Source organism: Cyanistes caeruleus, chromosome 13 (assembly GCF_971803275.1).
Source record: "Cyanistes caeruleus chromosome 13, bCyaCae1.hap1.1, whole genome shotgun sequence".
In the NCBI taxonomy this organism is placed as follows: Eukaryota; Metazoa; Chordata; class Aves; order Passeriformes; family Paridae; genus Cyanistes; species Cyanistes caeruleus.
Window position 1 is genome coordinate 17,430,833 of NC_141713.1, and position 23,404 is coordinate 17,454,236.

The following is a 23,404-nucleotide window of genomic DNA, read 5'->3' on the forward strand; positions in this document are numbered from 1 at the left end:
TTTTGTTTGAAGCCCCTCAGAGCCTTTACCTGAGACAATGCTCAAAGCTGAAATTCAGGTGTTAGGCCTCTGAAAGGTTGCCTATAGAGCAGGATAAACCTTTGAGGTACCCAAGTGGGCTGGGTGCACTGCACACCTGCAGGTTGTGTTCCTCACCCCAACCCTCCGTTGTCCACATGGCCTGAAGCCTTCCTTCCCCTCTCACTGCCCTCACAGAGTACAGAAGGTACACCAGGTACACTGACAGTTTTACACTTAACCCTAACCCACTTGCACATCTCCAAAGAGTCTTACAGTCAGAAGAGATGAAAATGTACAGGCAAATAGATCTGTGTCAGCTGTTTTAGTCACAGCTGAAAAGTATTACTTCTCCTTGGGCTTAAAGTCATCCATTCTATCATTTATCCAAAACAAAGGGTATTTCAGCTCCCTGACAGTTTTTCTACTACCACAAGTCCAAGCAAGCAGTCAGAGCTGTACTCTAGCTAACTAATATTACAGAAGAAAACTAAAGAAAGTACTTTTCACCAACTCATTCAGTAACAGAAAATTAACACAAATATAGTTAGGGGCTTATCTATCAAAAGCAGTCAAAAGGTGGTACCTCATATGTGCTTAGAAAAGACACAGCCTCAAATACTAACATAATTTCTCTTTTGAAAATACCACGGGTATTCCATATCTAAGAAAATATAAATCTAATTTAACTCAATAAATAATAGTGGGGGGCCAGGGAGTGTAAGAGGGTCAAAACCAATCTAACCCCTGTGCAGCTGAAACTGCATTACAGTTAAGTGGCTTTTAGCATGGCAGAGCCAAGCCCAGCTCTGGGACACACACAGACCTAGGAAGGAGAGTGGCAAACAAAGGTGCTCAAACACAGACCCACAGAGGCTTCTGCCATACAGGCCTCAGAGTCATTACATCAATTAAAGAAAAAAAAGGAAGATTGCTTTCTGATGTTTCTACAGCTATACCCTCTGCTCACTATATTATTTTTAAATGGGAATAGATAAATTAAGTTTATTAAGTTTTTCTGCATTTTCATACAAAAACTCTCTCCTGTAAAAACTGAAGGGGTGGGGAAATAAAGCCAAAACAAAGTATTTCCTATCAAAAAGGCTTCCTTTGAAACTGAAACATGGAATCTAGTCCACCTACTTCCACAAAACCACACAGCCAGTGAACACAATCAGAAACTCCTTGGCCTCAGCAGGCTTTTACCAAATGGATTACTACAGGAGGTCAATCCATTTTAACCACAGCTGCAATGAAACATAATATGTCCACATCAGAACTCATGGTAAGAATGCAATATTTTCATTATACCAAATAAAAGAACAGATGTTACAGGAAAAATTATTCTAACATCATGCTGTCTTTAATACAAGTACTTTTTAAAGACACATTACCGTAATTTGATTATTTTTAGAGCAATTCATTAAGTGCCAGTCATCCAGACTACCAGATACTCTTATCAGTCTGCTTAACATTGTGAAGTTCAATCTTTGGAAAGAATCCAGCTAACCGGGAACCAGATGCCTATGAATATATTCTATTAAAATATCTAGGAAAGACAAGGATGTTTCATTAAAAAGACATTTGTAAATCACCAGGCTTGTCTAAAAGCATTTATTATGCATCTAGGCCATGGCCTTCTAGATTATGTGCTTTTGGCTCTGTGGTTCAGACAACTGGTCCTGTCAGTCAGCCCTAACCCTGACAGGAGATCACCTCAGCAATGTTTTCATGTAGAGAACACACAAGACAGCAGGGTTCTTATCAACACTTCTGTGCTGTAAAAGGGACAGAACTGCTTAAATCTTAGTTTTAATCTATTCTGCAGTTCAGTAGGAGGGACCCAAAGGACCCACAATGTCTAAATGATAACACTTCAGGACTGCTGTCCTAAAGAGAATTCAACTGGTCAGCCAGGGAGGATATAAAGCATTGAGAAATTCAAATCCTTATTTATTTTCACAGTAATAATCTTGTTTTGATGTTTTCCCTGAAATCACGGACTTCTCTCAGGCCTTTTGCTGAGTCCTATCATTGTTCAAAGTGTGTCAGAGTTCAAAGTCCCAGGTCAGGACTGTAGCCCCAAGCCTGTGAAACAGGTAAGGGAGGGAAGCAGAAAGGAGCTGGGTACCCCAGCTGGGCACCCTTCCAGAGCTTGCTGGGCCATGGCAGCACAGAGCAAGGAGCTCTGGGTCCTTCAGGGCTCATCTGGGCAGGAGACCCACACAAAGCACAGAACAGATGAATCCAAGTCTGGGTCGCACCTCTCAGGGGCCAGACATGGCTTTACACCAAATTCAAGTTCCAGCTTTTTGGAACCCTGGAAGTTGCTCTAATTACTGCTGTCAGGCAGCTGATCCACAGCCCCCAGTTACAGGCACTTACAGCAAAGTCCAGGACATGGAGTAGCATTTATCAACTCCCTAGTGCTGGGCACAGGCAGATTTTCACTGAAGGGCTGCTGCCAACACTGTGCCACACGAGAACAGGCAACAAAACAGCACACACACATTCCAGACCAAAAGGTTCACAGCACTGTGAACAACTGAAGTGCCAAAAGCAAATGAAGTCAAGGAAGTGAAAGTTTTGGTGGTTATATGGACAGGACGTCAGGTTAGGAAATTGTCTTGGCTCTCAGCAACTTCATTTCACTCAGGAAACACTGTACAAACATCACAGCCATGCCACAGATATTTTTATGAAGTCACTGGCAGATATCAGCACTGGGAAAGGACACCAGAGAAGAGAGCTGATGGCAAGGAAAAGCAGGATGGAGGGAACACATGGCACAAGACACTGAATGTACCAAACAGCAAAGACTGTGCAAAGCAGAGGACAAGAAGGCACCACCAGGAAGTACCAACACTCCAGATGTGCTGAGGCTGGAAGGGCTCGGTACATCAATAGTGGGCAGATGTGAAGGAGGGCACCAGCCCCCATCAGACTTCTCACAAGGGCTGCAGCAGCAGTCCAAGGTGATTCTGTCAGAAGACTGGCACAGAGGCCAAGACAGCTTTCATTTGTCCTGCCACACAACGTCCTGCACAACTCTGGTGGCAGACAGGACCCTGACAGAGACCTCCAAGTCTATAATTGCATATATAAATTGCATCACAACCACCCTAAAAAAAACCCCACAACTCCAACTCCCAAATTTAACCTACTCAAAGTCAAGATTCCAAATCAAAAATCCAGCTTCTCACAAGTTGCTGGTTAAAGTATTCATCTGGACTTATATTTTTCCAACAGAAATGACCATGGTATGTTTTAGAGTCATTACATGCTAATCATTAAAATGAAAAAAAAAAAATCAATCCTCCTTAGCCATTCCCTAAACTCTATTTCTGCTTCAGACATACTCAACTTATATACTGGCAGACTCCACATGCACAAATTTGCACATGTGGCTCCAGAGTCCATACAGCCAGTCACAGGCTGTTTGGAAAAATGCACAGCAGTGCTGTAAGTGGATGACTGCAATTAGCAATGTATCAATGCAGTTATTTTCCTGTGCATACAGACTCTTGCAATTATTTACAGAACAATCTGAGGCACGTGATATTACTTCCTTTATATGTATGAGAATATTTAAACATGCCTTTGGCTGCCTTGGGGCAGGTTCTTAAGTTCTCTCTGCTTAAGAGAACTACAAGAACAGTTTTTATTTCAACTCCCTGAGCCTTTGAAGGGTGCTGTGACAGAGCTCAGGGCAGCCACAGGTGCCCCACAAGCTGAGGTAGCTACTTTGCAAGCATGTTGTCAGCTGCTATTGATTTTTATGACAATTTTTGAATGATGCTGAAAACCTCCAATGCACATCAATTTATCATCCTGCCAATGGCATGCTTTTAAACAGGTCAGTTTAATAAACCCATCTGGCACATGCACTGTTTCTAAAGGCAGCTCAGATATTTTATTTTCTTTGCAAGAGTGAAAGGACAATGAAATTAGAAGGAAATCTTTGTGATCAAAATTGCTTTGTACAAGATATTCCTTCCAGTTAGAAACTATTAAGCCAATAAAATATTTTCTGGCTTGACAGTAATTCATCTCTATTATAGTGTATATCACACAATATATCACATATCTCCAGTATGTGATGCAGCTGAACCCACTCCATTCAAGAAGCACACATCACTAAACTAGAGTCCAACTACAGTTTGTTTTTCACTTTAAGAACCTTTGATCAGCCAAGCTGTGTAATTACTCTTAAACATGGTTAGGGTGTCTGCTGGAGTGCAGGGCCATGCAGCAATTTTTTTTCCCCCCCTCTCTCCAGGGAAAAGCACATCAATTGCTTTCAGCTAAATGCACTCACATATGAATATTTTAGTACAATTTAATGTTTCTGCACCAACCCCAAAGGAGCAGAGCATCAATTTGTGAACATAGTTTTCTTGGAGTTAAAAGCTACACTGGATAATGCAGGATGAAAGGGGTTGTCAATCCTTAGCTTTTTAGCAAGTCAGAGAAAGACAGTCTAAATTCAGTCCCAGCTGCATACAAACAGCTCTCTAAAGTTTGCCACCATAAAGCTACTTTTCAACAATAGTGACTTATCAGAGGAGATAATCCAAAATCAATTTCCCAAGCACAACTGGTTTTCCCAGTGCTATTCCCATCTGCTACCTACCTAACAGCCCCCACCATTTATACCATGCAATGTGCACCAGCTGGTCTATTAATAACACCACAAACCTGATGTACAAATAACACATTCCTGCAGAGCACTGAGCTGAACAGAACAGAAATTATGTGCTGTGCTTTTGAAGAGAGAAACTTTGGTGTCTCGATATTCCCTTGTATGTGCAACAAATGAGGATGTAATTAAGATCTTACCTGTAAGCAGAGTAGAACATTTTTTAAGAAAGTACAGTCCAGACAAGAGGAGTGACAATTCTCATGATGCCAAGGGAACTAATTAGCTCGTTCTGTTGTTAGTAATTTTAGGTAACAGCCAGAGAACAAAAAATAGAAAAATACAAAAATAAAACATCCCTTGTTTCACTTTCCTTGTGCTTCCTCACAAGGGAGTGAAGGGAAACAGCAGATAAACTAATCTGAACAAGCAAAGGATCCCTAAGTGATGGGAATGAACACTGAAGGACAGTTTGCATCCATTTATTACAAAGAAATACAAAATACAGGAATTATGTAAATTATGTAATACTGTGCTTCTCCCTTCTTGCTTCTCCCAAAGCAAGATGACTAAAAAGCCACTCACTGCAGTAAAAGGGATGCCCAGTAAAATACTGGGGGCACAGAGAGGCTCAGAAAGGATCCCATCCTCTTGTAGGAGAAGGGGAGCAACAAGAATTCCACTGTTCTTCCACAGCTTTGGTGCCTTTCAAGTGAACCAACATCTCACTCTTCAGTGTCTCAACTGAAACTGCACCTCTAACATGCCTCTTCTCCTCTCATTATTACTGGCAATTCCTGACTGTTGCAAATCTGCCTCCCTTTTGAAATTCTATCTTCAATCTATTACAGCCAGAAGAGATCCTCTAGCATGGAACTGAAGCAGAGAAGCCAACCAGTTTCCCCCTGGCCATCCTATCAAATCTACACTGAATTCCCCACTGCTTTACTCACATGAGGTTTCTCAGCACAAGCACCTGTCTTCTGTGCAATCATATCACATTTCTAGCACAATCATTTAACCCAGTGTCAATTATTACTACATCACGTATTTCCTAACTTGTGCCTTCCTGAGTTTTCCACCTCTGTTTTGTGTTGTCTACTAGTGTTTTGTACCCAATGTTGAAAGTAACAAGACAGCAGCAACTGAACTCCTTAAAATAAAAAATAAAATTTAAAAAAATAAAGTCATTTTGCCAGCTACGAAATCCTACAGCAAAACTAAGGCAGTTCTAGAGTTAGACCCTGAAAGAGCACTAATTTTAGAAGAGTGAACATTTAAACTCTGAAGAGAATAAACTAGAAGGACACCTTTCAGGTAGCAGCTGATCCTTCACAAGGTCAGAGGGTAACAAAATACACACATGCTTGCCAAAAAAGCACCTCTCAGTGTCACTGAGGTTCTGGCTGTTTTCTGGGGACAAGAAGTTTCGTGTGAGATAAACCCAGTACAAGCCTACCTTCCTTCAAAACCTTGGGGAAGGATATAATTAATTAGAATAGGCTGCAAAGGAAAACCTGGGAAAGCATGGGAACAGTTTGGGCGTTCAGAGATAGCTGCCTAGTGGCACTCCACTGTAGCACTTCCCACCTGGATCGTGGATGCTGCTCCAGAATGAAGTGGCCAGGTCCCACACAGTCCCCAGCAGCCCTGGGAATGCACTTTTCACTTCCCAGCTGACTCAATGGCACTGGATCCCCATCAGTGACCATCACACCTCCTTTCTCACCAGCCTGAGCTGCAGAGAGCCCAGTTCAACAACAACAGAACCCAGGAAAGATTTAGAGCAGCTGCTTTCCTTTTTTAACAAGTCAGTTTATTTTTTGGTTGAATATCAGACAAATTGCACAAGTTCCTGAGAAAGATTACATGCTGCTTTCCACGTTAGAAATGTTGCTAACTATGCCTTGGGTAAGGAAAGCTTATACTGAACTAATAAATGAAGCATTCGTGTTTAGTTTACAAAAATTTTAAATATCTGAAAAGTATTTTTTTACTTTCTTTCTTTTCCACACCTGTTTTGTTCTTGTTTCTTTCTTTATTATGAATTTTATTATTATTTCTCTATTGTGAATATGAGAGAGAAAACTGGGAAGATTTTTACTAAGGAAACTAACACCCCTGACTATTTGAAATTTCTTATCTAAAAATAGCAGTTACTCTGGGGTAATGGTGGTAGCCTTGATTTCTGTAGGGAGTTTAATATTTTCTAACTAGATATACTTAACTAATATTTAGTAGTAGGCACACATAGGAAGGATATTTTTATCCAAAACCAGCAAATTTGAACATTCTTACAGGGCTTTTTCCTTAAACAGAAACTACATACAGTACTTAACCTGAGAATCAAATTTAATTTTTCTGCAAAACACCTGCATATAAGAAATAGTGGGAAAAACTGGCTTCTAATTGTAAAAAATATGCTAAAATGGTTGTCACTGATTAAAGACACTAAATATACTAAATTGCTTTTTTTAATTAGGAAGAAAACATTTTATATTTTAATATATCCACTTATGTCTAAAAATTTCCTTCCTTCCATCTCATCAAATAATACAAATCAGCCTTCTCTTTCATAAGACAGAATATTCAAATAGGAGCTGCAATCACCTGAAATCAAGAGGTTAAAAAAAAAGGTACTAACAGAAACAAAAAATATACACTGGGTATTTTAACAACTGGACTCAAACTGTACAAAGGAGAAATTGCCAAAGATCCAGTCAAAACCCAACAATACACATGAACACCAACATGAACAAAACCTTGAAGTCTAACAGTCCAAGGCTACTTCAGAAGAGCAGATGTGCTGCATAGAACCAGGGCTCAGACAGACACAAGGTGAAATCTGTGCTTCTTAATTAACTGCATTCTTCCATCACTTAAGTAAAATGAACTCCAGTTGTTCATTGAATGGCAGTGTGTTTGTGTATTAATACCTCAGTTAAAATTAATACCTAATTCTGGAACGCTGCTGTGGCTGTGAGGTTCTTGGATCCTGTGATGCACTGTTTGGGCTGCACTCTTAAAAACTGAAAGCAGTCACAGAATTATGAAGGACCAATGACCAAAACTACCCTTCATTCCCCAAATCCACAACTGAAGGCACAGGGGAAGAATAAGCAGCCCTTTTAGACCATTATCTTATTACCCAGCAATGAGTACAAACACACCCCAGCAGTCACACAGGAAAAGCAGTGGAAGCACCTCCCCTCTTCCTGAGCTTGTAACAAACCCTTGTTCCTCTGTAGTCTCAAACTGACCCAATTCCAGAGTCCTGGAAAACAATGCATTCCAATCCTCCACTGAGACTGGGCAAGAGACTATTAATAGAAGTGTAAGAGCACACACTAAGATACTTTCCCATCAGAAGCCAACAGCTGCACACGAGAACAAGCGTGGCTCAGACTCCTAGAGTTTCTTGCATCTGAGACTCTTCCCCTGCTTAAAACCCAGGCACCCAGAGGGCACACACCATGTCAGCTCAAAACTGAACACAAAACTCAGGTCTCAGCTACTCTATCAGACCAGCGTTCAAATCTGCTTTGTAATTCTCCAGGTAGAACATCACAAGCACTCCCTGAACGGATACTGAGCCTGTCTCACACAAGGAGAAAACAGCATATTCTGAGAATTACTAAAATAGCCAGTGTCATTTTGGCCTGACCAAAAAAGCTCAGTTCTTCTTCAAGTCAACTCTATTTTCCACTGCAGAGAGTAGTTTTCTAGCTGAAGTACCAAAAAGACAGTGAAGTAGAAATAGGAATGTTAAATTAACAATTTGCAGCTTTCAACTGCTTCATATTTGAGATGCCTATCCAGCACACAAAAATTAAAACCTCTAGTCAGCAACTGTGTGGGCTTAGTATCAATTCAAATTGCACTTTTAGTACAATTAACATTTAATATTTTCTCTATTTCCAAGGCACTGGATGCTATCCTTGCGTGTATTTTAAGATCCAGACTAAATATCTGAAATCTGAAAGGAGAGGTATATAATCTCCAGTACTCTGCACAACTCACTATTTAATAAACACTTGTTAAGAACTGAGAGAAAAATGCATCAGCCTGCAGACAAATAGATGGCACACCATGCAGTTGTTTAGACAATTTATGACACCAGAGTTTAACTTTAATTCATCAGTCCTGACTGAAGGCTCTTAATAATCCTCAAGAAGAGGACAATGATGACACTGATGTGATCCTATGATGTGGCTTTATGTTCTTATGACTCTCACATGCTGCTATGGGCCATCTGTGGCAAAACACAGCATTGTATCATCATCAAAAACCAGGCTTTTTTGTTTCAACATGATTGTTTATATGCCCTTGACTCTGGAAAGAATGTTCATTGTTGAGCCCTAACACACAAACCAGAGCTGAGCTGTCTTCAAATTAATATTGTCCACTTCATTAAAGGATATTTGGTAATGAAGAACTAAGGATGGTTAGTCTCATCTCATGCCCTTTCAAAATACACACTTAAATAGCACTTAGCTTATACCCTGGTAAGCAGAAGGAGTTGGGGTTGCATTTATAATCCACAGAACCTCCCAGTTTGCTTACACAGCAGAGGTTAATATCTCTTCTATCAAGATTTTTGGATAACCTTAGTCTTATCAGTAGGTCTACTTCTCAGAAGGAGTGTTTTGTAGCAGTTGGTTATCATATAGATTTACAGATTTGAACACTAGCATGCCTAGAAATAGCTCCACTCAGCTCCAAAGGGTAATCATCAGATGGCCTCTGATGAGGACTTTGAAAAAAGCAGCAAACATCCCTATCCACAACTCAAGGCAGAAGAAATCAGAAACATGAAACATCTTGTTCAAGAAAATCCATCAGAGTTTACAACAGAATCACAAGTTCCTGTCTTTGACATGCAAGTTATTACTCTATCCTGCTGAATGTATTACTAGAAAAATAATGGTCATGGTTTGAATTTCTTACATTTGCAGCAATGGCAAATGCAAAACATTACAGGAGCCTAGGAAGGCTTTGAACATGCACAGCTTTTTAATATTATTTAAATTATTATGATTTGGTAAATGCAGCAATTGAAATATGAGTTTCTCTACAAAGTTTCAGCTCACTCCTCCCTTCTGGTCTCATTAAGCCATTATCAAGTAAAAAGTTGCTCCTTGGTGCCTTCTGTTGCTATACACAAAGAGCTGCTTTACTGCTTTGCTCCACCGTGGAGCTCAGTGTACCCCTGACAGATCATCACATCTCATTAGGGGCTCTGCCCCACACTGAGGTGAGCCACATTTGTAACTTTCCTATTTACAAACACTCAAATGTGCTTCATCTGGCTACAACTTTCCTTGTATGTCCTCAGGTCAAAAAGAACAATGAAAGAAGTCTCAGATTTCTGCAGGACAGAAAGCCCCACACAGACACAAAAAGACAGAAATCAGTTCCCTGTGATATTGGGATGCAGAAATAGCAGAAGATGACATGCAGCATGTTATTGCCCAATATTAAGCCATTTAAAATATGTCCTTCTGGGTATGTCACTCTACAGCAGCCAATATGTTGATTATTCCTCTCTTAAATTTCTTGCGTTTTCATTTCTTACAAAAATTTTGCTTTGACTGTACTGCAATAATCCAATAACAGTTACTAAAAGTTTTTTAAAAATCATCACCTGGAAAAGCCCAGAACACAAAATTACAAGAGATCAAGCCACAGATTGATATAATTTTGAGTTTATGTCAGTAATGACATCTTTTAGCATATCAATGCCAGCTGTTAAGAAGCTAAAAAAAGGTTCAGGCAGCTATGAAGAAATGCAGCACGCAAAGCCCCGACAAAGCTGTGTCAGAACACACCCCACTGACCCAGAGGAAAGATTTCCATCCCAGCTTGCTTCTGTCATTTTGCAAATGCAACGTCAAGTGACAATTTCACAGTGGGCATAGTGATGTTCCTGTTAGGACCAGTATTAAGACTCAGCTCATCTCTGCGTGCTTGCTCTGAAAGAAAATGCATGCTAGAAACCATCCCAGCTCTATGATGAGAGATATTTCCATACTTACTGGTGCTACTATTTTGCCTGTCTGTCCAACTTGCATGTCATTAGGAACAAAGCCAGCATCAACAGCTGCACGGGAAGCTCCAACTAGTTGAAAGAAAATATTTTCAGTGTTTTCTTTTAAAATATTTGTGAGCCAAATTTATATCACCATAAAAGCCCATGTATTTTACTGAAGAGTCCCACACTCTAAGAGCACGTATTTAAAAACTTCCCTTTTAAAAGCTCTTATGGTAATCCCTCTCTATACCACTAGCTAAAAACTTCCAAATACTAAGTGCTAATGCACTTCATAAGCAACAGGAAATCCCTACTCCCAGCACCAAAGGCCATATATTTAAAACCAAGGATTTCAATCTGGCATATTTCCATGATTTTTTCATGTTGCTTTGTCAAAAGAAGATTTTCCCATAAATGCCTTCCCAAAATGTTCCTTCAAGTCTGAATGGAACATATGTGCCATCTTATATTGCTGTAAAACTCAAAAGTCAGGCATGGTAAAGAAAAATATCAAAGTAAACTCGACAGTGCCATATGGACATTTAGTTAGCAAAACACCAATTTAAAAACTAAGCCAATCATGTAAAACTATAAATGTGAATGCTAAAATTAATAGAGTTAAAACATTAAAGCAAACAGTTTCTCCTTATTTCCCAACCTTTATACAAAATACTTCACTGAAACATTGTGTATGGTTGATTTTCTCCTGTTAATACAAAAGCACAGCAAAAGGACAGAGCCACTCGAACTACGGCAGTGTGGGTGGGACTCTGTAAAGAAGCAGTTGAAAAGGATGCCTGCAGAAGGTATCAGCTCTTCAAAATGAGCTATGACAATTTCACATTTTGTTTGCAAGCTTCTGTTCTGGAGATTTGAGAAGCACAGGGAATACTACAGGTTAGTATTTTGCTTCACACACAGAGATTTCAGTATAGTTGACAAAACTTTATGTATTACTAAACTAAGAGCATTTTAACCATTTGATAGAGAAAATAAAAGACTTAAGAAGAATTCCAATTTTAATGTGACCTGTTTAGATATAGTAAACAGGGTTAAAAAAAATAGAGGAAAACAAGTTTACCTGCAGCATGCAATTGATCCGCAAGGTCATACAACAACTTAAAATTTTCACCACTCTTCAAGCCCCTCCCTTAAAAATGAACAACAAAAGAAGAACAAGAAAGAAGAACATGTGTTTTAAGATTCATTTTTTTGCCTATATAAACTTTCAGTATGAGTATTAGCATTTGCAAAGACGTGCTTGCACAGGGCATTTTTGGATACATTACTAACCAATATTTAGTATTTGGAGATTTAGCTTCTGTCTTTGCCATTAATATTTCATATGTATAAACCAACACCACTCTGTGTTGTTTACTTCCTGCACACAGCACTATCAAGGTCATTCTCCAAAACCAGGGAAACAGCATTTTTTTAACTAATTTGTGCTCCCTCTGCTGGCTTCAGGAACAAAACACTGTAGTGTGATTAGTAAGAAATCATTTTAGCTGTAGGCATACAGTAAAAATTACAGTCCATCACTTGATACCTAAGGAGCAGAATATTATCAGTACAGGTTTTAAAATCATTAAGGTCATTACATAATAAAGTTTGGATTGACTGAAACGATCAGCAGTAATTGTAAATATGATAAATTTCCATCTAAAAAACACTTCATATTGTGAACATTTTAAAGAGGCTCACCAAATACAACAATGGGCTTACAAAGCCTCCCAGCATACGCTAAACTCATGTTTCACCTCTTTACAAAATATCCATGTTGGGTGCTTCCTCAGCAGCCCCATGGAATATTTCAGAATCACATTATAATTTTCTTTTTTTTTTTAATCACATTACAATGTTCTGCTACAGATAGGATTTACCAAGAGGTACCATGACTTCAACATCAGACAGTTTTAATGTGATCCACTCACCCCCTGATACAACCACTTTTGCACTGGTGAGCTCCGGTCGATCGCTCTTTGTCAGCTTCTGCTCAATCCATTCAGAGATACCGACGGGTGGTGGAGGGGTCACTGCAGTCACCAGATGAACCAAACACCCACAAGGAAAATGAGAAAGCATGTGTTTTCAAGCTGAAATCTGAGTTTAAGCTTAATTCAAAGTTCATTCTATAACCGATTCTGCCGCAAGCTTTTGATGAGTCTCAGCAGTTGCTCCTGGCTCTGAGTAAAGAGCCTCGTTCACCAGTTGTGTTTAGGGAACCTACAGTACAAACTGCACTAAAGGGAATTCTGCTGTGGAAGTGTTACACACGGATACCAACCCAGCATAAGAAGTGTGAGCCTTTTCTTACAGGCAGAAAAGTCAATCAGGCAATGCACCAACAGTGCAATACGCTAGCTTCAGTAACGTTTGACTTCTACCATCCACATTAGGAAATACAGGATGGCTCAGAGGCAGGGACTAAGCCACAAAACAAAAAGGCCCACAGTGAAAAACAGCAGAGGTCACCAAAAGAGGAACAGGTTACCCAGAGTAGTTGTGAAGTCTCCACCTTTGGACATTCTCAAAGCCTGACTGAACAGAGTCCTGCACAATCTGTTCCATGGGGCTGGACTAGATCTAGAGATCCCTTCCAACCTCAACTACTCTGTCATTCTGTGACTGGATTTCTCAATTATCAGAGCTACACTGACTTCATTAAATTGTAAATCAGACTGATATAGTTAAAACTGATCTAAAACAACAACTGGGTGTTCTCAAATCAATTTAAACTGCCGCTAGTCTAGCTTAATGATGTAATGACCTAGCTCAATTGCAATATCATTAAACCAAAACTGTGGCGAGCCAAACACTTCTATTTTTCCTCAGTCTTGTTTTGAAAACCAATCTGGTTATTCAAACAGCTGTAACTTGTCCATAAAGGTTTTAAGATTGCAGGGTGGAAGTTTAGGCAGCGAGTGGAACAAGCACAGATTTCAACACAGATAATCTCCATTTCTGGTCAAAGAAAAGGAAGCAATCGTGCAGATGATCCGTATCTTCTCTTACCAAACATCACTAAAAAGTGCAAGCACCTGTAATTAAAAGTGTAAAGCTAACATTATGACAATCAGTTTGCTTTGACAAATACTTCTACAGACATTACCATGTGGTGAGCAAAACTAACTCTATTAAATAAAACAACAGCATGCCAGAACAAATACTCACACTTTTCTACACTGGCACTACCACCACTCGCTGGTGCAGCCTCAAATGAGGTTCCCCGAACAGTAAACACTTTGACTGCTTCATCACACTGCACAGTGCAAATAATATTTCCTAAAAAAGTCACATTAAAAATTTTAAGATTATAAGACATACTGTACTTAAAAAAAAAAAACAACAAATAAACAATATCAAAACCACATTAGCAGTTGCACTAGAATATGCAACATCCATCAAGGTATTTCCCAAAACTGAAGTTTTAGATGACTAAAATTTAGCACCTAATAAGCAGAGATTACAAGTACTTTAATTTACATTTTAGCCCCATCTTTCTAAAGTATGAATACAAATCCTCTATTTTTAAAGGATACAAAGCATTCAAATCATCTCTTATGAATGCACTTTTAAATTTCAGAAGGGATGAAAAATACAACTTTGAAAATGCCATTCTTACACTTAAAGTATGTCTATAATTCAAAGTAGATCTGTTATCCTGTTGCATGAATTCATCAGAACTGAAGACAATGAGGCCTCCCCTCAGTATTTGTGGGACTGTGTTTCTCTCTATAATATAATACAATACTTCACACTGGAGGCTGCATGGAACACTAAAAGAAAAAAAGCTGCAACATTTTTCTAAACAAACTATTCATAAACAAAGTCATCTTGAAATTGTGAATTACTGGGAAGCAACTTAAAGTGCAGCACAAAACCATATTCCAGTACCATAACTCAAAATGTAATACCCTGCTGGTACACGTGGTACAATCTTTACAGTAAAATTAAGAAACACAAGCTAATGAGCTCATATCTAAAATAAAACACAGTGTCAGCCATGCATTAGAGAAACAAGACTGAAAAAATAAGTACAAATTAAGTTAATTAAATATTATAAGTAATTTGTTCAATGCCTCCATAATTAGAAAAAATAACCATGGGGTATCTTAAATAAGAACTAATGCTAGTCCTATTAAATAAAGCTGGACAATTAACATGCTGCCTTATGCTTTCCAAAATCTAATCAGAAAGGCATTAACAAACACAGTACAGGGAAAGGATGTGACCAAATTCTATTCCTTAAGGTGACAGACTGGGGTTTGACATGTTTCTACCAAATCTGAAATTACTTGCTTTCTCACACGGGGAGCATCACGTCCATCCCTAGGCTTCATTTCTTTGAAACACAGCAATTGAGATTGTAAAGTGAAAATTCCTATCATAGTCCAAGGTTTTAACATTAGGATCACGTAGAAAAATTAGCAGTACTGGATTCTTCATGCGACAAATACCACGCAGCTTTTGCGATTACCCACCTGCATAGATAGTTCTCACAAAAGTATCTGGTGACTTAATTTCAATAATGTCAGAAACAGGGGCAACATCAAGTTTGCCAGCCACTCTGGGAATAAGATTCTAGAAGTTAGAGATGAAAAGTTAGCAAAGTAAGTGCTAAGTAAAATGTACGTGGTCAGTAAAAGAACACTGTTGACCCGATTTTAGTGTCATATAATGCTGTCTTCTAAGACATACAGAACTAAGATTTCTGAAGGGTTGCTCATGTATCTTTAGCAGCCAAATAAAACCCCATTACTGTAATAACATTAGACATTTTATGAGACTTACTGTAAGCAAACCCTTAATTCAATATCTTAAATTAGAAGGCTTATTTGCTTCAAATATTCTAGAACTGAATATAGATGCCATTTACTCAGAAAATTGACAGTTATGGATTGCTGAGCTCTTGGCACTTCAAGAAAAAAAAAGGTGCATTTTGGAAGTAAGATGCCAAAAATGATAGGAAAAAACTCTTCCCTCCAAAGCAAAAAAAAAAATAAAAAATTAAAGTTTAATATTAAAGTATATATTATTTTTCTCCAAAATTTACTCTAGAAAATTACTTAGCACCTTTAGGAGTGGGAAGGAGGATAAAAAGAGCAGCAGAAATGACAAAGAAATCAGTAGAATGATTGTTTGCTTTTTGTCTGCCTCCTTTCTGGTAGTAAAAAAGGGCCCAGTTCTGAAATCTTTACTCACACGAAGTACTCAAAAATGGCAGTGTAAGCATTAAAGCAAAAGCCATTAACTGCTACTATGACACTGCAGCTAAAAAAAAAAATAATAAAAAAATAAAATTTAAAAACTTAAGGCTTAAGGTACATCAAGATTTCTCTTAGCAAAAATACAAACATATGGATTGATATTGATTGGAAGTGAAAGTAGTCACATGGAAAGCCAATGCCAGTACTCGTCCTACAGCAGTAAGGTTTCTGAAGAATCCTTTTTCTCTAATTTAGCTGCACCACAGTGTTGCCCAGATTCTTTGTACTGAGGCTCTCCATGTACTTATAAATACATTCCTTAAAAAAAAAAAAAAAAAAAAAAAGTTTTGAAAAATTGTATTCTCATTAAATCCATTCTGGCTGGGACTTAGATCAGTGTTATTTATATATGTTTACAGACATTTCAATGTACATGACTTATAGCACAGATGCAAATCCCACTCCAAAAAAAAGTTTGCTTCCAATAGGTCTGCACACTTTCATTTCAACATGCAAATAACAGATTTTTCATCTTGATTTGCTGTGCTTTTCCTTACAATTTTCATGCTTTCAGATCACTTAATCTGGTTTGCCTTATTGTACATTTTGTCTTGTATCCATAGGATTGGCAGGTTACCACAGAATATTTCTTCTATGCTATTTTTTTCACATCAGCTCATAAAAGAACTCTAAGAAGAATCATGAAATCTAACTACTGAACTCTTAAGCAAACTACTGTAAAGCAGTTTGCAAATACAAAACTGTCCATGGCTAATCTCTCTCAGGCCTTTGATTCACACTCTTACATACAGCAGCATCTGCCTCTTCTCTGCAAGAATTTTTTGATGCTCTTTGATCTACTTACCTTCCCAAAGGCAGATGCTCCAGCACAAATGTGGGTGTAATTAAATTTTTTATGAGTTTCCACAATCAAGGGAGTCAGCTCCTCTGAGAATAAAAAAAATTATTCAGAATTTATAACTATCTTCTTTTAGACCAAAAATACATAAACAAATTTCTTTTGTCAATAGGTAAGAACAACTCTCACCTGCTAGAAATCCCTTGTACACATCATGCTGAGCCACGAGAACTTTTGCGACACCCTGCACTTTGCTGAGTTCTGATGCTACCTGTGATTACAAGTGAATTATTATTAGTTTGTGTTTTAACAGGCACCACAAACATATAACAAGGGAGTTCCCACTGCAAATAGCTCACAGCCTATAGATTAGTAAAACCAGAACCAAAAGTACACTAATTCCAAAATCAGAATAAACCTGAATGGAATAGAATGCACATCTGCTGATCCACAACATAGCACCTCATGGAATAATGAAAATGAATTTGTGAGTAAGAGAACTACAGAACAAATCAAACGTAGGAAAACTTGCCTCCTGCAAGCAGGGCTCCACACCGATCCCAGCATTTCTTACAGCAGCCGACAACAACCACACTTCAGGACTATTGCTCAGCATTCCAGTAAATTCACCAAGAAACCAAACCTACTTTCTTTTAGATCAGTCAGTATCTACCATACAAACAAATACAAATGTACAAAACGCTGTTATGAATTTTGTCCAAATTCTAGGAGCAACCCTTTGTTTGCATCTGACTTTTTGCCCACTGAAGCAATGTGTATTTTCAATTTATATTTATGCATTTTTTTTCGTTTGAATTGGCACAAGTGAAGTTTAAATGATAAAAGGGTTACTACAGATCAGAGAAAAGAGGACTGACAGCAAGGTCTGGAGACCACATGCATTGTCTGAGAACCAGCGCAGTTTTACTGAGTTTGATGAGTATCAGTTTACCCTCAAAAATTAACAAAAGGAAATAAAGAAAAAATCCCTAATAGCTGCTGCAGAGTATCTGTTTGAGTCACTGGCTCTTAAATAAAAATCTCTAAAAACCTTCTTTTTTTTTTAAATCCTTTTTTCCACCATAATTTCCTGCAGACTCCATACATTTAGCATGAAAACAAACCAACAAACAAGCCTTTCGCAGTAATTTTTCTCCTATGCAAGTGCATAGAATAAGGAAAATTAAAGACACACATCAGGCAATTATTTCTTTTTTTCTTTCTCATTTTCTTGATTTAGATAAATATTTGCTTCATCTCCACCTCAAACACCTGAATGGCTCCTGACGTTTCTCCACTTATTTGTGAATAAGCTGCTCTAAGTATGCCTCCTTCACGAGATTGTACATGTTGCTTTCAAAATAACAGTTCATAAACAGTATTTAAGTATTTGGAACAGTTTTTTGTACTTCTACTGCTCACACAATACCAAGTCATGCTGGAATAGAAGTGCCACTAATGTACTAACATTGTCTCTAGGATGGGCACACAAAAATTACACTAAAAATACACAGCTAACATACATGTAACATAACTTTTTACAGTTATGTGTTACAGAGCTGTGTGATAAAGTCAAGAAGCACTCATTTCAGAATTTCAGGCTGCAAACACTCTCTAGACAACTAGTGATTGGTTAGTAAAAACAACTAGCTCAAAAGCCCAATTCATCACTGTTGTTTCACTTCTGTTGGTTTCCATTTAAACAAGCACAAACTTCTTTCCAAATTCTTAGCACTGCAGTATTTGTCATTTAAACTTTACAGAGACGTATCTTGTTTTAAAAGTTAATTGTCCTTTAGTCCTATAAAAATTTGCTTGCTCAAGCATGTAACAACCGTTATTGATACTGTCCCCTGTGAAATGAAATCTATATCCTTATTTTCTATTTTGAAGAGAAGCAGTTCCAAGTGCAGGACTTTTCTGGCAGATTAGCAACTCCTGGCACAGTTTTTCCTCAGTACAGATTATTTTTCAGGCTGCGCAAGACGCTGCCAAGTATTGTTTCACTGCATTCATTATTTCATTGGTATGAGAAGAGCATTTCCTACCTTGTCACAGCTGGTACCAGCCACCAAACAAGAAACCTCCCCTCCCAGGCGCTTTGCCGCAGTGATGGTATTGAGGGTAATGGGCGTGAGAGATTCATTGTTGTGTTCTGCCACGACCAAGGTGCTCTGAGACCGCCGGAGCACCGACGCCTGGAAAGGAAGGGAGACACACACGAGTTGGGAACTTAGCATTGAAGTGAAAAACTGTTCCTCTGAGCATCCAAGGCTGTATAATGTATAATTCATCAATTATACAAATTGTAAAATGTTGCTGTCAAACAAAACAGGTTCATTCTAGATAATTTTTATTAAGAGAATACATTAGGTGATACAAAAAAAGACAAACTGGCTTGACTTCAGGTTGTCTGTAACATGCTGTGCTTAAACTGAAACTCCACAGGAAAATACTGAACAAAATTCAGAAAAACATTTTAACATATTACATTCAAGCTCAGTTGATCAATTTAAGCAAGTACCCTAAAGACTGATGATCAGACAAGCAAGAATAAGACACGAGGAAATCAACAGTTGCAAATAAATATTTACTTGGTTTTCTAGGATGGTTCTCTGGCAGTCTTTTATTCTAAGTTTTAAACAAAATCTAGCTAGAGAAATGACTTTTATATTTAGATATGTATAGAGGCAAAATTTTATGCAGTGGCTGGAAGAAAATTAAGCAGCAGGGACTCACAGCCTGAAAACACACTAGGAGAAATCTTTACAGGCATCAGGTTAATTTTTCCCTCTTTTACTTTAAAACATTTCAGCACTTAGTCTACCATCACAATCTAATGGTCCTTAAATAACTATTTTGACCAATTCACCATCCATGCACCAACTTGAACTTCTAAAGCAAAAATGAAAGAAATAAAAAAGAGAGAAAAAAAGGCAAAAAACTGCCATAAAAGCAAACCAAAATATTCTAAATTCTGAGACCATCCTCTCTAATATTCAGATGTATGTTTGAAAAGCATTCTTCCTCCAAAACTAATACTAGGGCAGGGAAAGCATTTTTGAATGGGAACAGGAATATTGTCCCTCAAGTGTTTCATTACCCTACATAAAGCCCAACTGAAGACTCGAGTTATGATCAGTGCAGGACAAAATACCAGGAAAACCATGTAAATTAATATAACCAAGGAACAAATACTAACACAATGCTGAAGATGCACAGCCAAATACTACTTTTTTTAACTTACATTCCAACCCCATCTCCCCTCATGCCAAACATGCACTTGCCTACAACTTCAAATAAAAAAACCTTCAGAAAATATGAAAGGCTAAAATTTGCATCTGGACTTCAACCCCACAAAGCCTACCAACATACTGAATTTCAAACACAGAAAGCAAATCCCTGAAACTAATCACAGCACACAAATAAAAATACAAAGATAAGATTTTGCAGAATCTGAATCATAATTTGCCCTTTTGATTAAAACAATAAGGATTCTTGTAGAAATGCTCTGCATTTAATCTCTTATGCTTAAGGTTACTTGCTGTGATAAAATATTCTAAGGTCCTTTGAAACCAATTGCCAGTAACAAAATATTTACTGCCACTATAGATCAGATGCTGTATTTTTGATTATGTTTCATACATCATTTGCAATAAAAGTTATGAAATTTTAGTCACTATTTGAAGAATAAATTCATGGCTTTGTGGCAAAAAGCCCACTCTCCAGCAAGTTGTGTCATGGGGTAAAGTGGACCATACTCCTGGAAAACCCTCAAGTTTCCAAATTTCCAAAGGGAGACTCATGCATTTTAAACACACTTATTTCTGCTTATATTATAATTTTTTCCCTAAATAAGCACTGCACCACCACCATCATTCTATCAAATCATTCCAAAATAAACTGAGAAATAATTGTTTTTAGCCAAAATGAATACGAGCAATAGAAGTCGCTTGAGCAGACTGGTTATTACAGCATTAATCAGGTATTATTTCTAAAACAATAATCCCACATTTTACATTTGTGGGAATATACACAATATGCACACCAGAACGTCACTTCATGGATGACATTTCTGAACATAAAGACAAGATTCACAAGATTTAAAATAAATATAAAGTCACATATATTATGGGTAAAAATCTAGATGACAAACGAGATTTCTACATGAGCCTGAATTTTATACACTAAATACATTAAATAATTTTCTCAATAAATTATACCAAACAGACTTTTGTTTGATATAATAAAGACTCTGCAATAAAACCAGAGGGTAATCCATCTAGTCAATGGTCCTGTAAACTAAGAACCTGCAATGAGTCAGTGATAGGACAGGTAGTTATTTTGATGAAGTTACTATCCAGCTGCACGTGAGGGAGGACAGCCCATTACTTCACTGACATCCGCGGCCTCAGTGGTGGCTGCCTGCAGCCTGCTCCAAGGACACTCCTTAACACCAGAATTAGGAAATCAGCTCTAACTAAAACATGTGGCAGGCACAGCAACACAAGATGGGTCAACCAAAAAGCGATTCCAAAAAATGCAAGAGATGCAGCAGGTGAATTCTACATAGCCCCATGCACCAAACATGCATCAATACGAAATGGGATGCTAGAAACTTCACCTGGGAAAATGAAGTTTGTCTCCCTTTAGAAAAGCCACTGGAAGTTCCAGGAACAAAATCAAAACAGACATTCACAAGGCAGAGCACCAAACAACTGGACCTACAAAGGTATCTCTAGAGCTGATTTTCTTAGCTGTAAAAGCAAACTAAAGCTAAAAAGAAGCTAAAATTTAAAAACTGCTTATTAGGAATTCTGGATCTCATGGATAACCATTAACATTGGGCAAAGTTCCCAAGAAGGAACTCCAGGAACTAAGAATTGTGGTATTACTAAAGGTAAGTGCTACATTCCTAAACAACAAAGCAATGCCTAATTCAAGTAAGACACAGTCTTGTAGCTGTAAAACTTAAAACTAACTAGATAAATTTGGTAAACTCAGGGAGAGAAGGGAACTCTAGCAATAATGCATAAACTTCTAGAACCTCTCTGAAGACCTGGTACAAAAGAGGTCCAAGAGACAGCTCTGTAACTCCAGGAAACCCCAATTAGAAAAACAATGCTAAAGGCATCTGAATTAAAAAGGGGCTATAACTGCAGCAAAGAACAACAATAAAAAAAGTAAAATCGCTTTGTAAAAAGGATTTTGCAATAATAATAAAGACTTAACAGTACAAAGGGATTGAAGCAGTAAAAGAAAGATGTAATACACAATAAACTCAAAATACACCCCTTGCAACCATTAAAATCAACCAAGCTATTTTGAAATACAGACAACACTGAGTGCATTTCAACACAGTGAGCTCCCTAAATGGCTTATTCCCACCTCTGCATCAACTTTTTGTGCACTTGCAGTCTCATTTCTCCTCAGTACTCCCATGTTTAACTTACACAAAACTTTCCTTCCTGCTCATACTGCACGGGTTTATCTCATCTTCTTTTTCTATTGACTCCACTCACTCTTGAACAGTAAAAGTCAGCTGGGCTAAACTTTACACTTCTCAAAAAGTGAAACTGTGAGTTTGTTTCACTTTTGTCACAGACTACATTGTTACACATACACTGAAGATGCACACAATGTTCTACTGGCTTTATTTTATAAATTTACTAGTCTAGATGTGTATGACTGAAAACCAAGAAGCTGAACTCACATGTCCAGGCCATGAAACTGATTTGTGCAGTGAGCATGTGAGTAAAGTACTATTTACACAGCAGTACCATATGATTCAGAGATCATCAAGACCTTTGCTCTACAAAGCCTGCAACCTAACAAGTGAGACATGCCCATGACTGTAAGTTAGAATTTTCTGATTAATTCAATCATATCTGACCTAGTCCACCTTTGCTCATCCCCTGAAACCATTTATATATGCAAACTACTATTTTAGAGATTTACTAAGTACCTGTAAAAGCCTCGGAGAGTTCAAAAAGAAACTTGCAAGATTTAAAGTTTTTTTACAAGGGCTATTTATACACAGTTCTAGTGGAGGGGGTAAGAGACTGAACAGACATTCGGGGACATCTCATCAATCATCTACTCCAATTAACCTTGAGTTCACCTAGACCTTGGTAACACAGCCACAATGACACACCAAGCAACAAATGGCCTCCAAAAGCCCAGTACCCCTCCCAGCTGAGAAATATGAAGGTCAAACTGGACAAGGAACAGGTGTTTTGCATTCGCTTCATCCACAGGTTGTGATAATTAAAGCAATCACATTTCTGCACAGGTGTGACTGGGAAACACTCGAATAACCTGCAATACCCCAGAAAGCCTCTCCTTGAGCCACAAATATTTTTTAGAAATAGAAAAAAAGTTTTTCTTTTTTCTGAAGTGTTTACAATAACAAACTTTAGAATAGTCTTCTCCACCCGTTGTTCAGCTTGTCCTGCTCAAGGATGGATGCGAGTGAGCACCTCCAGAAGTTCATGATTTCCCTTAGCTTTCCACACGGGACAACAGTCCTCAACTCCTCCCTACCGTGATCGCTGGAAAGGGCTTCTGGAACACCCTGCGTCTGTCTACTCGGAAACTTTATTTTTAACAGACAGAGTGGGAGAGGAGTCCAGCGGAGAAGTCCGACC

At 38.2% G+C, this 23,404-nt stretch overlaps 1 protein-coding gene across 3 annotated transcripts in view; it reads right to left on the minus strand.

The window, feature by feature from the left end:
• Window positions 1–23,404, minus strand: part of ETFA (electron transfer flavoprotein subunit alpha) — a 41,992-nt gene that overhangs the window by 4,811 nt on the left and 13,777 nt on the right. For all 3 annotated transcript variants that reach the window (XR_015275898.1, XM_086849409.1, XM_086849410.1), the window contains 8 exons: window positions 18,806–18,955; window positions 16,947–17,028; window positions 16,764–16,846; window positions 15,173–15,272; window positions 13,863–13,973; window positions 12,623–12,724; window positions 11,770–11,838; window positions 10,693–10,775 (listed from right to left, as the gene is read on the minus strand). Coding sequence is in view for 2 of the 3 variants with exons in the window: in XM_086849409.1 (XP_086705535.1) it covers window positions 10,693–10,775; window positions 11,770–11,838; window positions 12,623–12,724; window positions 13,863–13,973; window positions 15,173–15,272; window positions 16,764–16,846; window positions 16,947–17,028; window positions 18,806–18,955 (780 nt within the window). In the remaining variant the exon portion in view is untranslated. The remainder of the gene's footprint in view (window positions 1–10,692; window positions 10,776–11,769; window positions 11,839–12,622; window positions 12,725–13,862; window positions 13,974–15,172; window positions 15,273–16,763; window positions 16,847–16,946; window positions 17,029–18,805; window positions 18,956–23,404) is intronic.